Raw genomic sequence first — 16,888 nt, forward strand, 5'->3', positions numbered from 1 at the left:
CACCTCATGTAGCCTAGCCCATAGGCCTCTATGTTTTAATAAGGTCAGTATCACACCTCATGTAGCCTAGCCCATAGGCCTCTATGTTTTAATAAGGTCAGTATCACACCTCATGTAGCCTAGCCCATAGGCCTGCCTCTATGTTTTAATACGTTTTGTATCACAGCTGAAGTGGCCAAATAACTTCTTAAATGTAAGCACATTCATTTGCTTTACATCATGTGTAGTGCTTAACTTAACTGGCATACATAATTGGTGTGTGATTTTCAAGTTTGGGGAAGATAATTTTCACCATACAAATGCACCTTCATAATAAAGCACATTCGTGGTCACTTTTGAGAGTGGTGTTTTCCCCCCTATGATTGCATTTTGGTACATTTGCGTGTATAGCCTTCTGCTGTGTGCGCATTGCTGCGCTTATAATGTGAAGAAATAGCCTAATAGTTTATCAAAATTGTAAGCTAAACATTCTGATTTGTTGCATAAGCTTCATTGCTTTTAAATGTTTTTTGATGCAAGTGGTTGTATTAATTTGGGATCTATTGCATCCCACAACTGTCCCAGACTATGTTTGGAATATTTATTTATTGCACAGGACAAGTTGACCAATAGAATAGGTCAGCTTTTGTACTATGGGGGATAGGATATTGACATACTGTAGGCTAGTGCTTTAGCTGTTCGTTAGCTGCTTGTTAGCTGCTTTAGCTGTTCGTTAGCTGCTTTAGCTGTTCGTTAGCTGCTTTAGCTATTTGTTAGCTGCTTTAGCTGTTCATTAGCTGCTTTAGCTGTTCGTTAGCCGCTTTAGCTGTTCGTTAGCCGCTTTAGCTGTTCGTTAGCCGCTTTAGCTGTTCATTAGCTGCTTTAGCTGTTCGTTAGCTGCTTTAGCTGTTCGTTAGCCACTTTAGCTGTTCGTTAGCCGCTTTAGCTGTTCGTTAGCCGCTTTAGCTGTTCGTTAGCCGCTTTAGCTGTTCGTTAGCCGCTTTAGCTGTTCGTTAGCTGCTTTAGCGGCTGTTTGAAAAGTCAACGTGGACAGTTCTTCTAACACACTCAATATGTGCCTCGGAATTCAATAAGGACTTACACAGTTACATCCCTGGTGTGTCTGTCTTCATTTGCAGCCCACTTCGGAGCTGTGATGCCCGTGAGAAGGACCAGATCATGTCATGGGCATTAGTTAATAAGAATTGAGATATGTGAGTGAGGTGCTTTGGAGCATGGTGATTGGCAGCCTGGAGAAGGGAGATATAATTATTATATTCAGCCCAAGGGCACAATGGCCACTTGGGCTGCAAAAGGCATGGATTTTTTTAGGGGGCTTTAACGGCCACACAAGGGGGATGCCACCAGGAAATTCTAGGCCTGGTGAGAATATTATCAAGTGCTTGTCAAATTGTGAATGACAGATTGATGAAGTGTGTGCAACCTGCACAAGAAACAAAGCAGAGCTCCTGCCTTTCATGCAACTTTTTTCAAATCATCATTAGAGTTGCATCATGCAGCCTTAGAATGTATAAAAAATCTAAACATATAGCGTCTGTAACACAACTAAAGTTGTATAAATAAAACACTAAATGAAGCATATCGGAGGACCCATTTCTTTGTTAACCGCTCAACACAGAATAGCCGCATGTGCACACGCCCTCGGAAATCATTTGGAGAAAATTTTATTTTATATTTATTCAGCTATGTTCAATTGTATTCTTCAGACTATAAAATTATATAAAATAATGCCACGGAATTCTAAGCAAATCTTGTCTGCTAAATGAACTAGAGTAGCACACAGCCATTTGGCATAGCCAGATCAGGACCTAGCATAAGACTCAATTTTCTTCATATCGTGTTTCTTTAAATCTGTCTAAAATAAATAATGGATTTATTGTGAAGGTTTAGGCTATATTACATGGATTTATTATACTTTTTAAAATGTAGATGTTCCAAAGGTCTGCATCAGTGGCTTGTAGGCTGTGTGGACGCCAGGGGATACTAAATGTGTTTATGTTCATTAACGATCAATTACTGTGAGACCAGCAGTTATTTGCTTGACAGTCATGGCTGACTGAATGTAATAACCGCCACAGCACTGGTTATGTTGTTTCGTGCATTCTTACTTAGTTTCACTGTGTTGTTTATCTTATTAGCAGTTTGTCAAGTGCCGGAAGTTTTAAAGTGCTAGAAGGTGTCAGGTGCCAGAGGACAGTGTAATAGATAGAAGGTGTCAGGTGCCAGAGGACAGTGTAATAGATAGAAGGTGTCAGGTGCCAGAGGACAGTGTAATAGATAGAAGGTGTCAGGTGCCAGAGGACAGTGTAATAGATAGAAGGTGTCAGGTGCCAGAGGAAGGTGTAATAGATAGAAGGTGTCAGGTGCCAGAGGACAGTGTAATAGATAGAAGGTGTCAGGTGCCAGAGGACAGTGTAATAGATAGAAGGTGTCAGGTGCCAGAGGAAGGTGTAATAGATAGGTGTCAGGTGCCAGAGGACAGTGTAATAGATAGAAGGTGTCAGGTGCCAGAGGACAGTGTAATAGATAGAAGGTTAATTATGAGTGACAATAAGAATCAGAAGGCCCCAAGTTGTAGTCATGAAAACTGTGGCTTTTAATGTAAACACTACATTCGATTGGTATTCCAGCATGAACATCCCACATGAAAGAACAACCATTCCCTAAAGAGGAGGGAGAAAAAGCAGCACGGAATAGCATTTACTGGGATAAAAAATGGAGGAAAAAGGAGGGGATCAAAAGAAAAAGAATGCCAAACTGGTATATGTAATAATACACAGTATTCTTTAAAAACATTTAAATCAAGAAGGCAGATAGGGAGGAGAGATACATCTTTCCAAATCTATGTGTGAAGTGAGAGCTGTGCTTTTCTATGCAGACCTGGAAGGTGTTTGAGTACAATTCCCCCAAAATAAAAGAAAGCGCATGAATCTGTACAGCCGCGTACACACCCCGCCCTTAACAGCAATGGGACAGGACGTGCTCCAAAGTGGTTCTTCCAAAATAACAAAATAAAAAAAATAGATATTATATATATATATATATAAGTCAGGCTAAGTAAAGACACTGTAATGCAGGGAGAACAGGCAGAAATAATCAGTACAGTTCATAAACATCAGTAAGTCAGTAAAAACGGTTCAAGTGTGGATCACGGGAACCCTTGCCAAACATTTTTTTTAAAAGGGAGAAAGAATTTTTTTTTCTGTAGCTACAAAGCACAAGAAATATACTTCAATAATATTACAGAATCATCATTATCATTGATATTGTAATTATAATCATCATCATTTTCTGCATTGTTATTATTGTCATAATCATACTTTTTTGTTAATTTTTTCTTCAATAGATCCACATTGTAAAGATTTTAGAACCCAAGGATCTACAGCTTTCTACTAAGACACAGTCCAATGACCCTTGACCTCAAATCTCCACATTACTGGTAACACCCAGTCCATATGATGGTTGTCTCTTTATGTCGCTGTTGTCTTTTTTTATTTCGTTTTTCCATTTCTTTTACCTTTTTTGTAGGATTTTTTCTCAACGTTTTCTATGTGATGAGTTTAACTCCCTCTTTTTATTTGTATTATTATTTTTATACAAAGGCTGAAAGGCTGAAGGGCTGAAGGGTTGAAAGGCTGAAGGGTTGAAGGGTTGAAGGGTTGAAAGGCTGAAGGGTTGAAGGGTTGAAAGGCTGAAGGGTTGAAGGGTTGAAGGGTTGAAAGGCTGAAGGGTTGAAGGGTTGAAGGGTTGAAAGGCTGAAGGGTTGAAGGGTTGAAGGGTTGAAGGGTTGAAAGGCTGAAAGGCTGAAGGGTTGAAGGGTTGAAGGGTTGAAGGGTTGAAAGGCTGAAAGGCTGAAGGGTTGAAGGGTTGAAGGGCTGAAGGGTTGAAAGGCTGAAGGGTTGAAGGGTTGAAAGGCTGAAAGGCTGAAGGGTTGAAGGGTTGAAAGGCTGAAGGGTTGAAGGGTTGAAGGGTTGAAAGGCTGAAGGGTTGAAGGGTTGAAGGGTTGAAGGGCTGAAGGGTTGAAAGGCTGAAGGGTTGAAGGGTTGAAGTGTTGAAGGGTTGAAGGGTTGAAGGGTTGCTCATGCTATTTGTGTCAGGAGGCGTGACGGGAGACACCACTACCCAGCTAATGGCCAACCCAAAACAATTAAACGAGAGGTGAGAGAGGTGGGTGCTAGAAAAATAAAAAGATGAGTGGAGGAATAAAGTACAAGGTGTGTGGTGAGTGCAGAGGTGGTGTGTGGGACAGACGATAAATAAATAAATTAATAAATGATCATAAAAAAGTATAAGTTCCTTACATGATCATGTTAATAGGTATTCAATACAGTAACAAAGTGTTCCTAGGACTATCTCCAAACCTGTCATTCTCCTGGGGTTGGCACTGATATGACACTTTTCAGATATCTGGTTCAGAGGCTTTGGGTCACACGCTGTGACTCCCCGCTCCATAATCCACACAGCCAATAGCAAAGGCCCACCGGAGTGACAGGAAGGGATGGGTGGAAAAAGGGTGCATCAATCCTGGGTGTCCTTTTAACTAAATGATCAAATAGCTGAACAGAACTTCCAGGATTACCATGAAAACCCAGTCTGGTACAAAAGAAAGAAACTGATATTGACTGTCGTACTCATGACCATCATACCTATCATAGCCATTGTTAGAGCTAGAACAGTTTTCAGCATAATTACAACAGTAATATACTCAGGCAAATGTGTACAGGTCACCCATGGACTGATATTCATGTAATAAATATAGACATGATAAACATTAAAAAAATACAAAAACATTATGAAAAACAAGGTTGTTTTGTTAAAAACAAAAAGACAGTCAGGAAGGGGAAAAAAACAAACATTAAACGAGTTCTCAACTTTGTTCTAAAATTTTAAAGGCTGGGTTTCTATAAGAAATCAGTTCTGTTGGCAGCTCTTTGAAGACAAACTAAAAACAATGGGACCATACTTGCGAACATTAAAACATTTACATTTAAATCCACACCAGTCAAATAAAATCATTGATGTAGTTGCACGTGATAGAACGCTACTTGTTAGCTTTTCCCATTAGATAACCTGGCATATTTAGCCCTATGCTAACATCACCAGCTGGACATGATTATTTTCTGTAACAAATTCTGTATCAGCCAATTACCAATGTTGACATAGTTGGACGTGACCAAACACTTTTTCATGAGAGCATCCTTAACAGAAGTCACACGTTGATCTGCTAATCAAAGTTACTAAAACACACACAAAAGTTCAATTGGACAGCTCACTGTTGTGATCTTGGCTTCTGGTCATTTTCATTGTTTGCAGAAAGTTCGAATTCCAGGTGAGGTATAGTTTTTTTCCTTTGAAATGTAGAATTATATTTATTGTGATGTAAGGGTGCAGCCAAAACCTTGTAAATTACAAATATATTTAATGAGAAGCTTCTTGGAGTCCCTCTTGCAGACTGACACACTGTTATACAGGAGTGTAGATCTGCTGGAGCACACCGGAGCCACGCTTCGCCACTTCTTAGAATGGTGCATGTTTAATAAAGTTTAGGTCAAAGCTGAATCAATGTCTAGCAATTTGTCGCCAGACCCACTGGCTCCAGGTCATCTATAAGTCTCAGCTCACTAGTCACCATAACAACACCCACCCGTAGCACACGCTCCAGCAGGTACATCTCACTGGTCATGTCCAAAGCCAACACCTCCTTTGGCCGCCTTTCCTTCCAGTTCTCTGCTGCCAATGACTGGAACGAATTGCAAAAATCGCTGAAGTTGGAGACTTATATCTCCCTCACTAACTTTAAACATCAGCTATCTGAGCAGCTTACCGATCGCTCATCCCCATAATTTTTTTTTGCTCTTTTGCACACCTGTATTTCTACTTGCACATCATCATCAGCACATCTATCACTCCAGTGTTTATTTGCTAAATTGTAATTACTTTGCTACTATTGGCCTATTTATTGCCTTACCTCCTTACTCCATTTGCACACACTGTATATAGACTTGTTCTATTGTTATTGACTGTACGTTTGTTTATGTGTAACTCTGTGTTGTTGATTTTTGTCGCACTGCTTTACTTTATCTTGGCCAGGTCGCAGTTGTAAATGAGAACTTGTCACTGGCCTACCTGGTTAAATAAAGGTGAAATTAAATGTAAAAAAATAAATAACTTAATGATTAATTAGTGTTCTACATAGGCCTAACATACCATACCAAATAGGTTTAAAATATCCCTCTGGTGGCCAGGGTTAACCTATTTCAAGAAATGCCTTGGTGGATAAAAAGTCTAATATCTTTGTTATACAGAATAATCACCGACAGCTGGTGAGGCTAGGATAGGGCTAAAATGTGCCAGGCTATTTGATGGGACAATGATACTAATCAACGATATTCATTGGCTGATGCACATTTTGAGACGGAGAAACAGTTTAAAGGCAAACTGTTTCTAATGTTTGCAAGTATGGCCCCATTATACACAGTACCAATCAAAAGTTTGGACACACCTACTCATTCAAGGGTTTTTCTTTATTTGTACTAATTGAGAGAAGGCCAAGAGTGTGCAAAGCTGTCATCAAGGCAAAGGGTGGCTACTTTGAATAATCTAAAATATATTTTGATTTGTTTAACACTTTTTTGGTTTCTACATGATTCCATATGTGTTATTTCATAGTTTGATGTCTTCAATATTATTCTACAATGTAGAAAATAGTAAAAATAAAGAAAAACCCTTGAATGAGTAGGTGTGTCCAAACTTTGGACTGGTACTGTATATATATTTATATATACATATACGTATGCCTATTTTTTAAATGTCATTATTTACCAAGTTGCATTTTCAATTAGAATCATTTCCAGAGGTGAGGCGATCAGGGCTTAGTACAAACCACAGCCTCGCAGGTTGTTGGCGATGATGATGTCAGTAACAGCGTCAAACACCACCTGGATGTTCCCTGTATCCGTGGCACACGTCAGGTGACAGTAGATCTCCTTATTAGGCGAGCGGTTCTTGCTCTCAAATTGTGCTTGGATGTAGGCAGCTGCATCGTCATAGGTGTTAGAACCTGTAATGGAGGTAATGGAGAGAGTAAAAGAGAGGAAGAGGGAGAAAGGAGGAAAGACAGAACAGAGAGAAAGGTAACAGTGAAAGAGTAAGAACTAAGCTGAAGAGATCTTTTAGGGCCTGAATTCATTCCATTCAATATGTTTTTACATTCTGCTACATAAATATATTAACATAACAAACATAACTATGCAGATGGGTTATTAGTTTGAGCCAGTAGGCTACAGAAGGACAATAATCCTGCAGCAACAGGAAATGTGAACTATGTGGATTATAATTAATGGACGTCCAAGTCTGAAATTTCGAACTTCAGAAGCCTTTTTAAACCTCAATTACACTACAAGTTTTTTCCTTCTTCCCTGCAACAGGGTGAACAAATTAAGATCTTACATCTGTAGTTAGCTCTATTGCAAAAATCACAATACTCTATTGAGAGAACCCATGTGACTTTAGTTACCATGAGAATACAACGGTCCCATTGGCTTAGCTTTGTGTCAGATGTGGAAGGCTGCAGAATAACGTTCACTTCTGCAGTGTTTATTTATTAATTATTTATTGCACTGCATTTCCCAGTCGTCACTGGCCAGGCCGTCATTGTAAATAAGAATTTGTTCCTTAAATTGACTCTCCTGGATAAATAAAGGCCAAATAAAATATATAAATGTGTCCCCTGCGGCTCTCTAAGCAGGGAAAGGAAAGGGTATGGTGTCTGTCTGTGCCTGAGCAGACAGGGACGGAGACAGCCCTCACTGGCCATCCCTTCTCCATGACTGCTCAAGCGTGGTTCTGCTTTTATTCTCTCTTAGGCTATGGTTGACCATCTCACCTTGTCAGACAGGGGAGAGAGAGGGGCAAGGGGGGGGGTTAGAGAAACTAAATATTTGTATTCCCCTCTGGAATGTCAACTCCTTTTAAGATCACATAGTCAAGACCTAGGTGGATTTTTGCAGACACAACTGCAGGGTTTCAGCTAGCAGATACGATTTGGCAATTCTTACATTTACAAAATGTACAAAAGTGTCCATTAAGTTACAAATCTTACCGGTATACTCAGGGAAACAGATACTCAAGGCAGATTTCTTGATCTTTTCGGCAAACAGATCTTTCTTGTTGAGGAAGAGAATGATGGAAGTGTCAATGAAGAATTTGTTGTTACAGATGGAATCGAACAGCATAAGAGACTCGTGCATGCGATTCTGCAGTGGAGAGAAAAGGAGGAAGAGAGAAAGGAGGACAGAAGCAGAGGGAGGAAGAGAGAAAGAGGAGGAAGAGAGGTAGGGAGGGAGAGAGAAACAGATCACGTGGAAAGGTTAGCATCAGAGCAATAAAAACCAAGCTGCACTAGTTGAACCAAGCTTCATGACTTGAGGACAGTAGAGAGAGAGAGCCTCCCAAAGCACTCGGACAGGACAGACTGCTAAGTAGGAGAAGAAAGGGTTGCGAATGAAACTTTGTTGAACCAATCCGAACAATTGAGCTCTGCGATAAAGAACATTGAATGGCTAGAATCAGACATAATGAGATGTTTCTAGGAGACAGCTAGCAGCTGCTGTGCTCAGTGTCCATGTGTCTGACAATGACTCAGGTGATAACCAGGGGGCAGAGGAGAGAGAGAGACAGGACCAGTCCAATCATCCCTTCACAGTTCTCATCAACATGCAGAGAGAGATCGAGAAAGAGGATGGAGAGACATAGTGAAATATTGTGTGTCTGTAAGAGTGTGTGTTGTGGTACTGAGAGAGGTGTTGTGTGTTAGTGTAAAGTTTGTATGCGTGTGCTGTGCAACGGGCAGTAGTTTGTTTCTCATAGCCCCCTGGGCTCTGTACTGCAGGCGGTGACACGCTCATAATTAGTTCAGTAGCATCCCATTGGGCAAGGGCGAGCGAGAGAGAGAGAAAGAGGGCGAGCGAGCGAGAGAGAGAGGGCGAGCGAGAGAGAGGGCGAGCGAGAGAGAGGGCGAGCGAGAGAGAGGGCGAGCGAGAGAGAGAGCGAGCGAGAGAGAGAGAGAGAGAGGGCGAGCGAGAGAGAGGGCGAGCGAGAGAGAGAGAGAGAGAGAGAGAGAAAGAGAGAGAGAGAGAGAAAGAGAGAGAGAGAAAAAGAGAGAGAGAGAAAGAGAGAGAGAGAGAAAGAGAGAGAGAGAAAAAGAGAGAGAGAGAAAGAGAGAGAGAGAGAGAGAGAGAGAGAGAGAGAGAGAGGAGAGAGAAAGAGCAAAGCACTCACTGCACGGCGGATACACAAACTTGATCATCATCCAACTTGAATCAAGCCCATGACCTCTATTTAAATAATTCCCTTTTCCAGGGTAAACATGACGCAGAGAGAGTGCCATGAGTCATAAAGAAGCAGGCACTTGGCCTGGGAGAGAGTGACAGAGGGAGAGAGAAAAAAGAGAGTGAGGAAGGGTCAGACAGAGTTTCATGTGGTGCTTTATTATTTCCTTCATATAAATACACCCTTCAATAAATAATCATAACAGTGAAAGAGACGAATGAGCAAACAATAATTACATCAGTGAGACACAAACAACACCTACTAGAGAACAGGCACTAAATCATACCATGACGTACTGTACTGTCAGCATCCTAGTGCTGCTTGTGGGTTGGTGGCTTGGTACGGTGTGGTATGGTTTGGTGGACGGACACTGTATTTTCAAATGAACAACAATTTTATTTCCTCATAGGGGTTGTGGTAAGCTCCAGAGAATAGCCTCCAATGTATTCCTCCCATGCAGATGCAGAGGCAGTCTTGGTGTCACATAGGGTGAAATGCATTCAAGGAAAGAATTCTCCTTTTCAAAAGTTATATTGTTGTGCCGATTGTTTTATTATTTATGGCTGCAGTTGAAATATTGGTATGTTTTGCCTGCTGTGATTGGAAGTACCTTGGTGTGTGTATGTGTTTTGTATGTGCGTGTGTGTGTGCTTGACAGGGACTGACACACTGGGTGCTGGGAGAGCCTGACAGCGAATCAACTGTATTATAGCTCCAGACAGCTTCTGTACATCACGTGAACCATCTCCACCTTCACCAAGGCAAAGTACAGACGTGGTAAACTAATCTCTATTACATCAGAGGACCACACTACTGTATACCATATCCACTGCTCTCTCTCTCTCTCTCTGTAACCACCAGACTGGAGATCCAGTATACTCAGGGCCACATATTGTACCTCCCATCCGTTTCTCTCTAGCAGATACACTTACCAATCTGTCTCTTTACCTTAGCCCTAAGACTCCATTATCCATCTGCCTCACTGCTGTGCACATAAACTCTATTACCAGCGTTCTCTCTGCCTGCCATTCCCTGATCTTATTACCCTTCATTCGCTGGACTAAGGACACAGGCTTTATAGGCCATCAGTCAGATGTAAGGCCAAGCTATACAATGAGCAGAGAGACCATCTGGTTGGGTGCTCTGGGACACACACACATGCCCTGCTAGACTTCTGAAAGCTTCCATCTTAGTTTAGCCTCTGGTATAGAAAACTCCAGCTGTGACTCTGCCTGCCGACACCGCAGCACGGACAAGCTTTTTATTCATCATAAAATGTGGCACACCAACACCGTCTCAACAGATTTGGCACAGAATGAGATTTCTTCTGCCCATGAGAACTCAGAGACCATGTCCTGTTGTGGAGCTGGCACAGCCGTTGCTTCCTGCAGCGCACCTACCCGAAGCAACACAGTAACTTACTGCAATGGTGTTGTAGTGTACTGCAGTACAGTCAACAAATCTTTCCCAGAGCCCAGAGAATCAACGCAGTGGCTGTCAGAGTCACCTGACACACAAGAGGCTGCACCTACCAGCTAAGGCAGGCGTGGTGCTGAGAACGATCGTCATGGAAACATCTGCCCTACCCCCACTCACCCGGCACCTGCATGGGTGTGACAAATTAGTGATTTCGAAGAGAGCTTCCTACAGCCATGACAAGAGCACAGCTAAAAGAGGAGGACGGAATCAAACCTCAGGGAGCAGGGTTTTATTTGGCAAGAAACCAACAGGTTTTTCCCCTTCTTAGAGTGGTTTGGCATTATCTGGCAAATGACAGGGAGGGTGTTGTGACATTTGGTGTCCTTCCTGAGGTTCTGTGTAATGAGGAATGGAACAGCTGTTTCCTGGATAACCTCATCCTACACACGCTCTCTCTTAAAGTATACTACAAACTTATTTGACCTCACACACACACACACACACACATTAAACACTCCCTGCTTATCCTATTGACGCTCCCATTAAGAATATAGCATTGGCACCGGTAAGGCAAATGAGTTACTGACATAGCCAGGCCAATCACCATCAATGTAAGTCAAACTCCCAGTGCTTGATAGAGACTGCTGAGGCACCTAAACCTCAACAAGAAAATCTGGACAAAATATGACGGGTGAATATTTCTACAGCTCTAACTCAACAGGCAGTGACTTTTATGAAGATTACCACTGCTACCAATTTCCATTATAAATGGGTTACAATTAGTTACGCAAATACACTGTACGGTTTGGGTAAATGTACCCTTCAGTGAGACCACTGCAGTGTAAAGGGCTCAAAACATCTTTGGCTGTACTTTCAAATCTTATACCGAATCATTCAATCGTACAAATATTAGACAATAGCCCAAAAAAGCCATCCAATACAAAAATCTTAGAACCCACATGACATATAAGCGGAACAAATAATATTTCAACAAAAAAATCCTGAAATTGACATTATTTACACGGTAACATCTTCCACTAGCCACAAACACATCTCCTCTTCAACTCCAATTCCCACTTCAAAGAGTTTCACAAAACTGTCAGGGCACAAATTCCTCTCATATCAGATGACTACTACTCAATAAGCAAAAGAGATACTTTGTTGGTAAAGATGAGCAATTTTCCTTGTAAACTGTATATTATTGTTTATGGTGGTGACCCAATTCCAGTTAGGCAATTATTACTGTTGTGTAACATATTTTGCAAGTGTTTTAGTAAAACAATGCAGCATATTGCCAAACATACAGAAATAATCTACCACTAAAAGGACTTTTGTATCAAATTGTCAAAATGTATATTCTTTATCAAACTAAAACTAATTGCTCCATTCAAGAGTCCTCTTTTTTTCCTAACTAAAATACAGCTGTCTCTCTTTCTACAACTGATTTAAAATGTTTTATTATATAAACAAATGTAAAACCATAAAAGACTGAGGGAAAAGTGGAGGAGAAGGGTCTATCCAGGGACACACTGGGTCTATCCTCTGGGTTAATACAGGCCACAACCACGCAGGTTTTTGGCGATGATGACATCGGTGACAGCGTCAAACACAAACTGGATGTTGTTGGTGTCGGTGGCACAGGTGATGTGGGCATACACTTCCTTCTGGAGGGACTTGTTCCTGCTCTCGTACTGAGACTGTATGTGGCCCACCGCCTCCATGAAGGTGTCCGTGCCTGCAGAAAGGTGTGAAAAAGCAGGAGAAAAAGGAAATGGAGATATGGTCCAAGACGGGATGTGAAAAGGTCGGTTAATAAAAGAAAGAAGAAGTAGAAAGATGAAAATAAAAGGGGAAGATAAGCAGACAAAAAAGAAAAAGATATAAGGACAAGAACGGACACAAAACTATGTTTTTTTCCCAATATTACACACCCAATGTAAAACCTAGTGTTTGTCTAAGTGGCTTGATTATCCTGTAACTGAGTAGGGAGGCCTTGGTTTACACAGCGAGTACAGCAGGCTAGCCAGACTCCTGGGCTGCTCTGCACTATAAGCCCTACGATGATAACATGGAGTCATGCCAGGTAAGGGGTGAGTAAATGAGAAGAGAATAATAAGACCGAAACCTCTTCTCCAGTTCTGATTGCGAAAGCTAATCATCCCTCTTCAAGCCTTTCTACACATGATCCCTCATTGCCACACTATCCCTTCTTCTAGTTGTCCTTCCTGTTGCTAATCCATCCCTCTGTTCTCCTAGCCCAATAGCCTCCACTCTTCATCAATTACCTGTGTACTCCGGGAAGCAGATATTAAGGGGAGATTTCTTAATTTTCTGCTCGAATATGTCCTTCTTGTTGAGAAATAGAATGATGGAGGTGTCTGTGAACCATTTGTTGTTACAGATGCTGTCGAACAGCTTCATAGACTCATGCATGCGGTTCTGTGGGTATAGAGAAAACAACGTCAGTCAGGCTGCTGTGTGGCTCTCTTTCTAACTATGTCACTTAAAATAAGAGAAACAAGTGAAGAAAGGAAACTACAAAGCAGAACAGAAACTAAACTTGAAATGCCCCTTCCAGGAGTTAAAGCGTTAACTGTATATGAGCCACTTCCCCCGAGATCCAAGAACATTCTAAAATAAAGTGTCTACAGTATTTCATTATCATGATCCTGTTTGCCACAGTGTCATGGTAATATGTTAAGTATGACAAGTATGCAGCATCCTGGGAGGGTAGCCTTGTTCATGCACAATGTTATTAGGTACGTAGCCTTGGTCTAGGACAAACCCTGTGTGCTTCTCTCTAGAACAGGGATAGGAGGGCATGCAAATACTAGACAATTGATACGTAATTTCACCAGGGTGTTTGTAGAGTTGGAAGCAGACACTCGATCTGGTGTGAGTGAATTGTTGCCTTGTTCCCAATAACAGTGGAAAAGACACAAAGAAGAAAGTCACGACTGCTCCTTTACAGCCAATCACATTCCACTTAGAGCAGCAGAGAGGGCTCGCAAAACCAATCAGATTAAATAGAGCAGAGGAAAAAGCCAATCATAATCTGTTGATAGAACAAGATGAGTCACAGAGACTGTTCTTGTAGTGTTAGTAATTCTTAGAAAATGTAAGAGAGAGAAAGAGAAGAGATAGGAAAACTAATGACCATAGTTTAGCATTTCTCTCATCAGTTGATTGAGCCTCTGACAAGTAACTCTGAGAACAAGGCAACGCATACTACAGTACAGACAGTGTCATATCATCCTCACAGTGCAAGTCACAGGCACTCACAGGTAAATACACACAGTTACATAGAGTACATACATACTATGTACACATAGAATCACATCATAGCCAGAAGGAGTGCTGCTTTTAACTCTTTCCAGATGATTTTGGACTCTTTGTCCTGGTTTAAGATTTCATACCTGTACACATGTTTGGTGGGAGGGCCCTCTGTGGAACCAGGTGGGTTTTTAGCATTTGGCGATTGGTTAGAGAGGACAGCCGGTGGCGAGAGATGACAGGAGAGGAGCTGAGACGAGAAGACGTTGAAGGAGAGACGAGAGCTGCTGGGGGGGCTCAGTGGAGCAGAGATGGACATGCACAAGGGCCCAACTCATCTCCCCTCTTAAACACACACACGTGCACGCTCGCAGAAGCAGAAACGCACCCACAGTCATGTGCTAGCACGCACACACACACTCCCCCCAACGATAAAAGGAGAAAACTGTAGAGCAGGCAGGAAGGACCGAAACCAAACCTTGCAGTTACATTTATTGAACAGGATTGCTGTAGAAACATTTTTTCGATGCCCTGCAGTGCACGTCTTTGAGTGGGTGCTAATACTTGCATGAAGGGGAAAAACAGGGAAAGGAAGCCAGATAGAGGGAGCAAGAAATTAATCTGTTTGTGTGTGTGTGTGTGTGTGTATGTGCTGATACACACGTGCGGGCATGTGTATAGGAGTCCAGGAGTAAACAAATATGACTTTGATTTAGGAGCCCGTCAACCTGTTAGAAGAATAGTTCAATAGAGCCATTGTTCCTTCCTCGTTTGGTTTATCATGTCTGTTAATCAGTCTGTACTGAATTAAGGGAATTGCCTTCTATTCTCAAACATTTTGTTGTATTTTCAAGTAGGATTATCCTGAACTATAGAAATAGTTCTAAAATAAACCCAGCTGCTTTTGGAAATGGCAGTAGAATAAATGTAATGAGGCTTTTAAACAGGCCTGGGAGAGATTATACTGGATGTTAGAGTTGTATATCGCACATATAGGCCCCGAAAACACTGTTCACGCACTGCCATTGGTCATGGGGGTGCTCAGGGATGCTCACTAACTAAGCAACTGTATGGAAATCAACTCATTTGCCTTGGCATTAACACCAGCTGATACAACCAGAGGTTATGGTAGAGAACTGGGTGGAACCAGATGGGAAGTGTGACTGCTGTGTTTGCATAGAGAGAAATACAGTAACTACGTGGTCTAATCTAATGATGTGTTATGTAAAGCTCCTCACATATTTTTGCTTATCAAAAAACGAATCCAAAATGAATCTGCACTTGCATGTGAACGGTCATATCAATGTAAGCTACTGTACATTAGCAATGTGTTTCAGAGGAGAGATAAACCTGAGAATCCATAGATAAAAGGGTTGGTAATGGTAATTGTGAACCCTTCATTTCAACATGAGTAGCAGGAAACCAGGGATGTGGTACACTGGTGTACCACACCTCCCCGCAGCCCTGGCAATGCCCTTTTAGTGTAACAGCTGTTTGAAAAGATTGACTGAAATTTCAGCCTGTTTTAGTGGGATGGAGTTATGACATCACCAGGCAGTAAATGAGTAGACCAATAAGAAAGAGAGTTCCAAACCTCTATGCTAATAACAGCTAGTTTTCAGTTTCCCCCTTCCCACTCAGACCAGTCCCAGCTAAATGTGTAGAATAGCAAGAAGTTAGCCGTTTTCATTACTTGAACCTCGCGAAACGGCGTTACGCCACTGGATGTGTACTGTACATACAGCGCCTTGCAAAAGTATTCATCCCCCTTGGCGTTTTCCTATTTTGTTGCATTACAACCTGTAATTTAAATGGATTTTTATTTGTATTTCTTGTAATGGACATACAGAAAGTAGTCCAAATTGGTGAAGTGAAATAAAAACAATTACTTAAAAATTATAAAACTGAAAAGTGGTGTGTGCACATGTATTCACCCCCTCTGCCATGAAGCCCCTAAATAAGATCTGTTGCAACCAATTACCTTCAGAAGTCACATAATTAGCTAAATTAAGTCCACCTGTGTGCAATCTAAGTGTCACATGATCTGAGTATATATACACCTGTTCTGAAAGGCCTCAGAGTCTGTAACACCACTAAGCAAACGGCACTATGAAGACCAAGGAGTTCTCCAAACAGGTCAGGGACAAAGTTGGGAGAAGTACAGATCAGGGTTGGGTTATAAAAATAGAAAGAAACTTTGAACATCCCACGGAGCAACATTAAATCCATTATTCAAAAATGGAAAGAATATGGCACCACAACAAACCTGCCAAGAGAGGGCTGCCCACCAAAACTCACAGACCAGGCAAGGAGGGCATTAATCAGAGAGGCAACAAAGAGACCAAAGATAACCCTGAACGAGCTGCAAAGCTCCAGAGTGGAGATTGGAGTATCTGTCCATAGGACCACTTTAAGCCGTACACTCCACAGAGCTGAGCTTTATGGAAGAGTGGCCAGAAAAAAAGCCATTGCTTAAATAAAAAAATAAGCAAACACGTTTGGTGTTGGCCAGAAGGCGTGTGGGTGACTCCCCAAACATATGGAAGAAGGTACTCTGGTTAGATGAGACTAAAATTGAGCTTTATGGCCATCAAGGAAAATGCTATGTCTGGCGCTAACCCAACACCTCATCACCCAGAGAACACCATCCCCACAGTGAAGCATGGTGGTGGCAGCATCATGCTGTGGAGATGTTTTTCATCGGCAGGGACTGGGAAACTGGTCAAAATTGAAGGAATGATGGATGGCGCTAAATACAGGGACATTTTTGAGGGAAACCTGTTTCAGTCTTCCAGAGACTTGAGACTGGAACCGAGGTTCACCTTTCAGCAGGACAATGACCCTAAGCATACTGCTAAAGCAACAC

At 41.8% G+C, this 16,888-nt stretch overlaps 1 protein-coding gene across 2 annotated transcripts in view; it reads right to left on the reverse strand.

Moving 5' to 3' along the window:
- Positions 1–2,572: 2,572 nt before the first annotated feature.
- The window catches only part of LOC109867380 (guanine nucleotide-binding protein G(o) subunit alpha), a 125,836-nt gene continuing 111,520 nt past the window's right edge, over positions 2,573–16,888 (reverse strand). Inside the window, exons 7-8 of one of the 2 annotated variants that reach the window (XM_020456521.2) lie at positions 8,102–8,255; positions 2,573–7,060 (exon numbers count right to left, since the gene is read on the reverse strand). In XM_020456521.2, the coding sequence (XP_020312110.1) occupies positions 6,873–7,060; positions 8,102–8,255 (342 nt within the window). In that variant the 3' untranslated portion in view covers positions 2,573–6,872. Of the gene's footprint in view, positions 7,061–8,101; positions 8,256–9,468; positions 12,485–13,034; positions 13,189–16,888 lie in introns of those variants that run through there. The other variant, XM_020456522.2, reaches the window with a different exon arrangement.

Source organism: Oncorhynchus kisutch, linkage group LG22 (genome assembly GCF_002021735.2).
Source record: "Oncorhynchus kisutch isolate 150728-3 linkage group LG22, Okis_V2, whole genome shotgun sequence".
NCBI classification, from domain to species: Eukaryota; Metazoa; Chordata; class Actinopteri; order Salmoniformes; family Salmonidae; genus Oncorhynchus; species Oncorhynchus kisutch.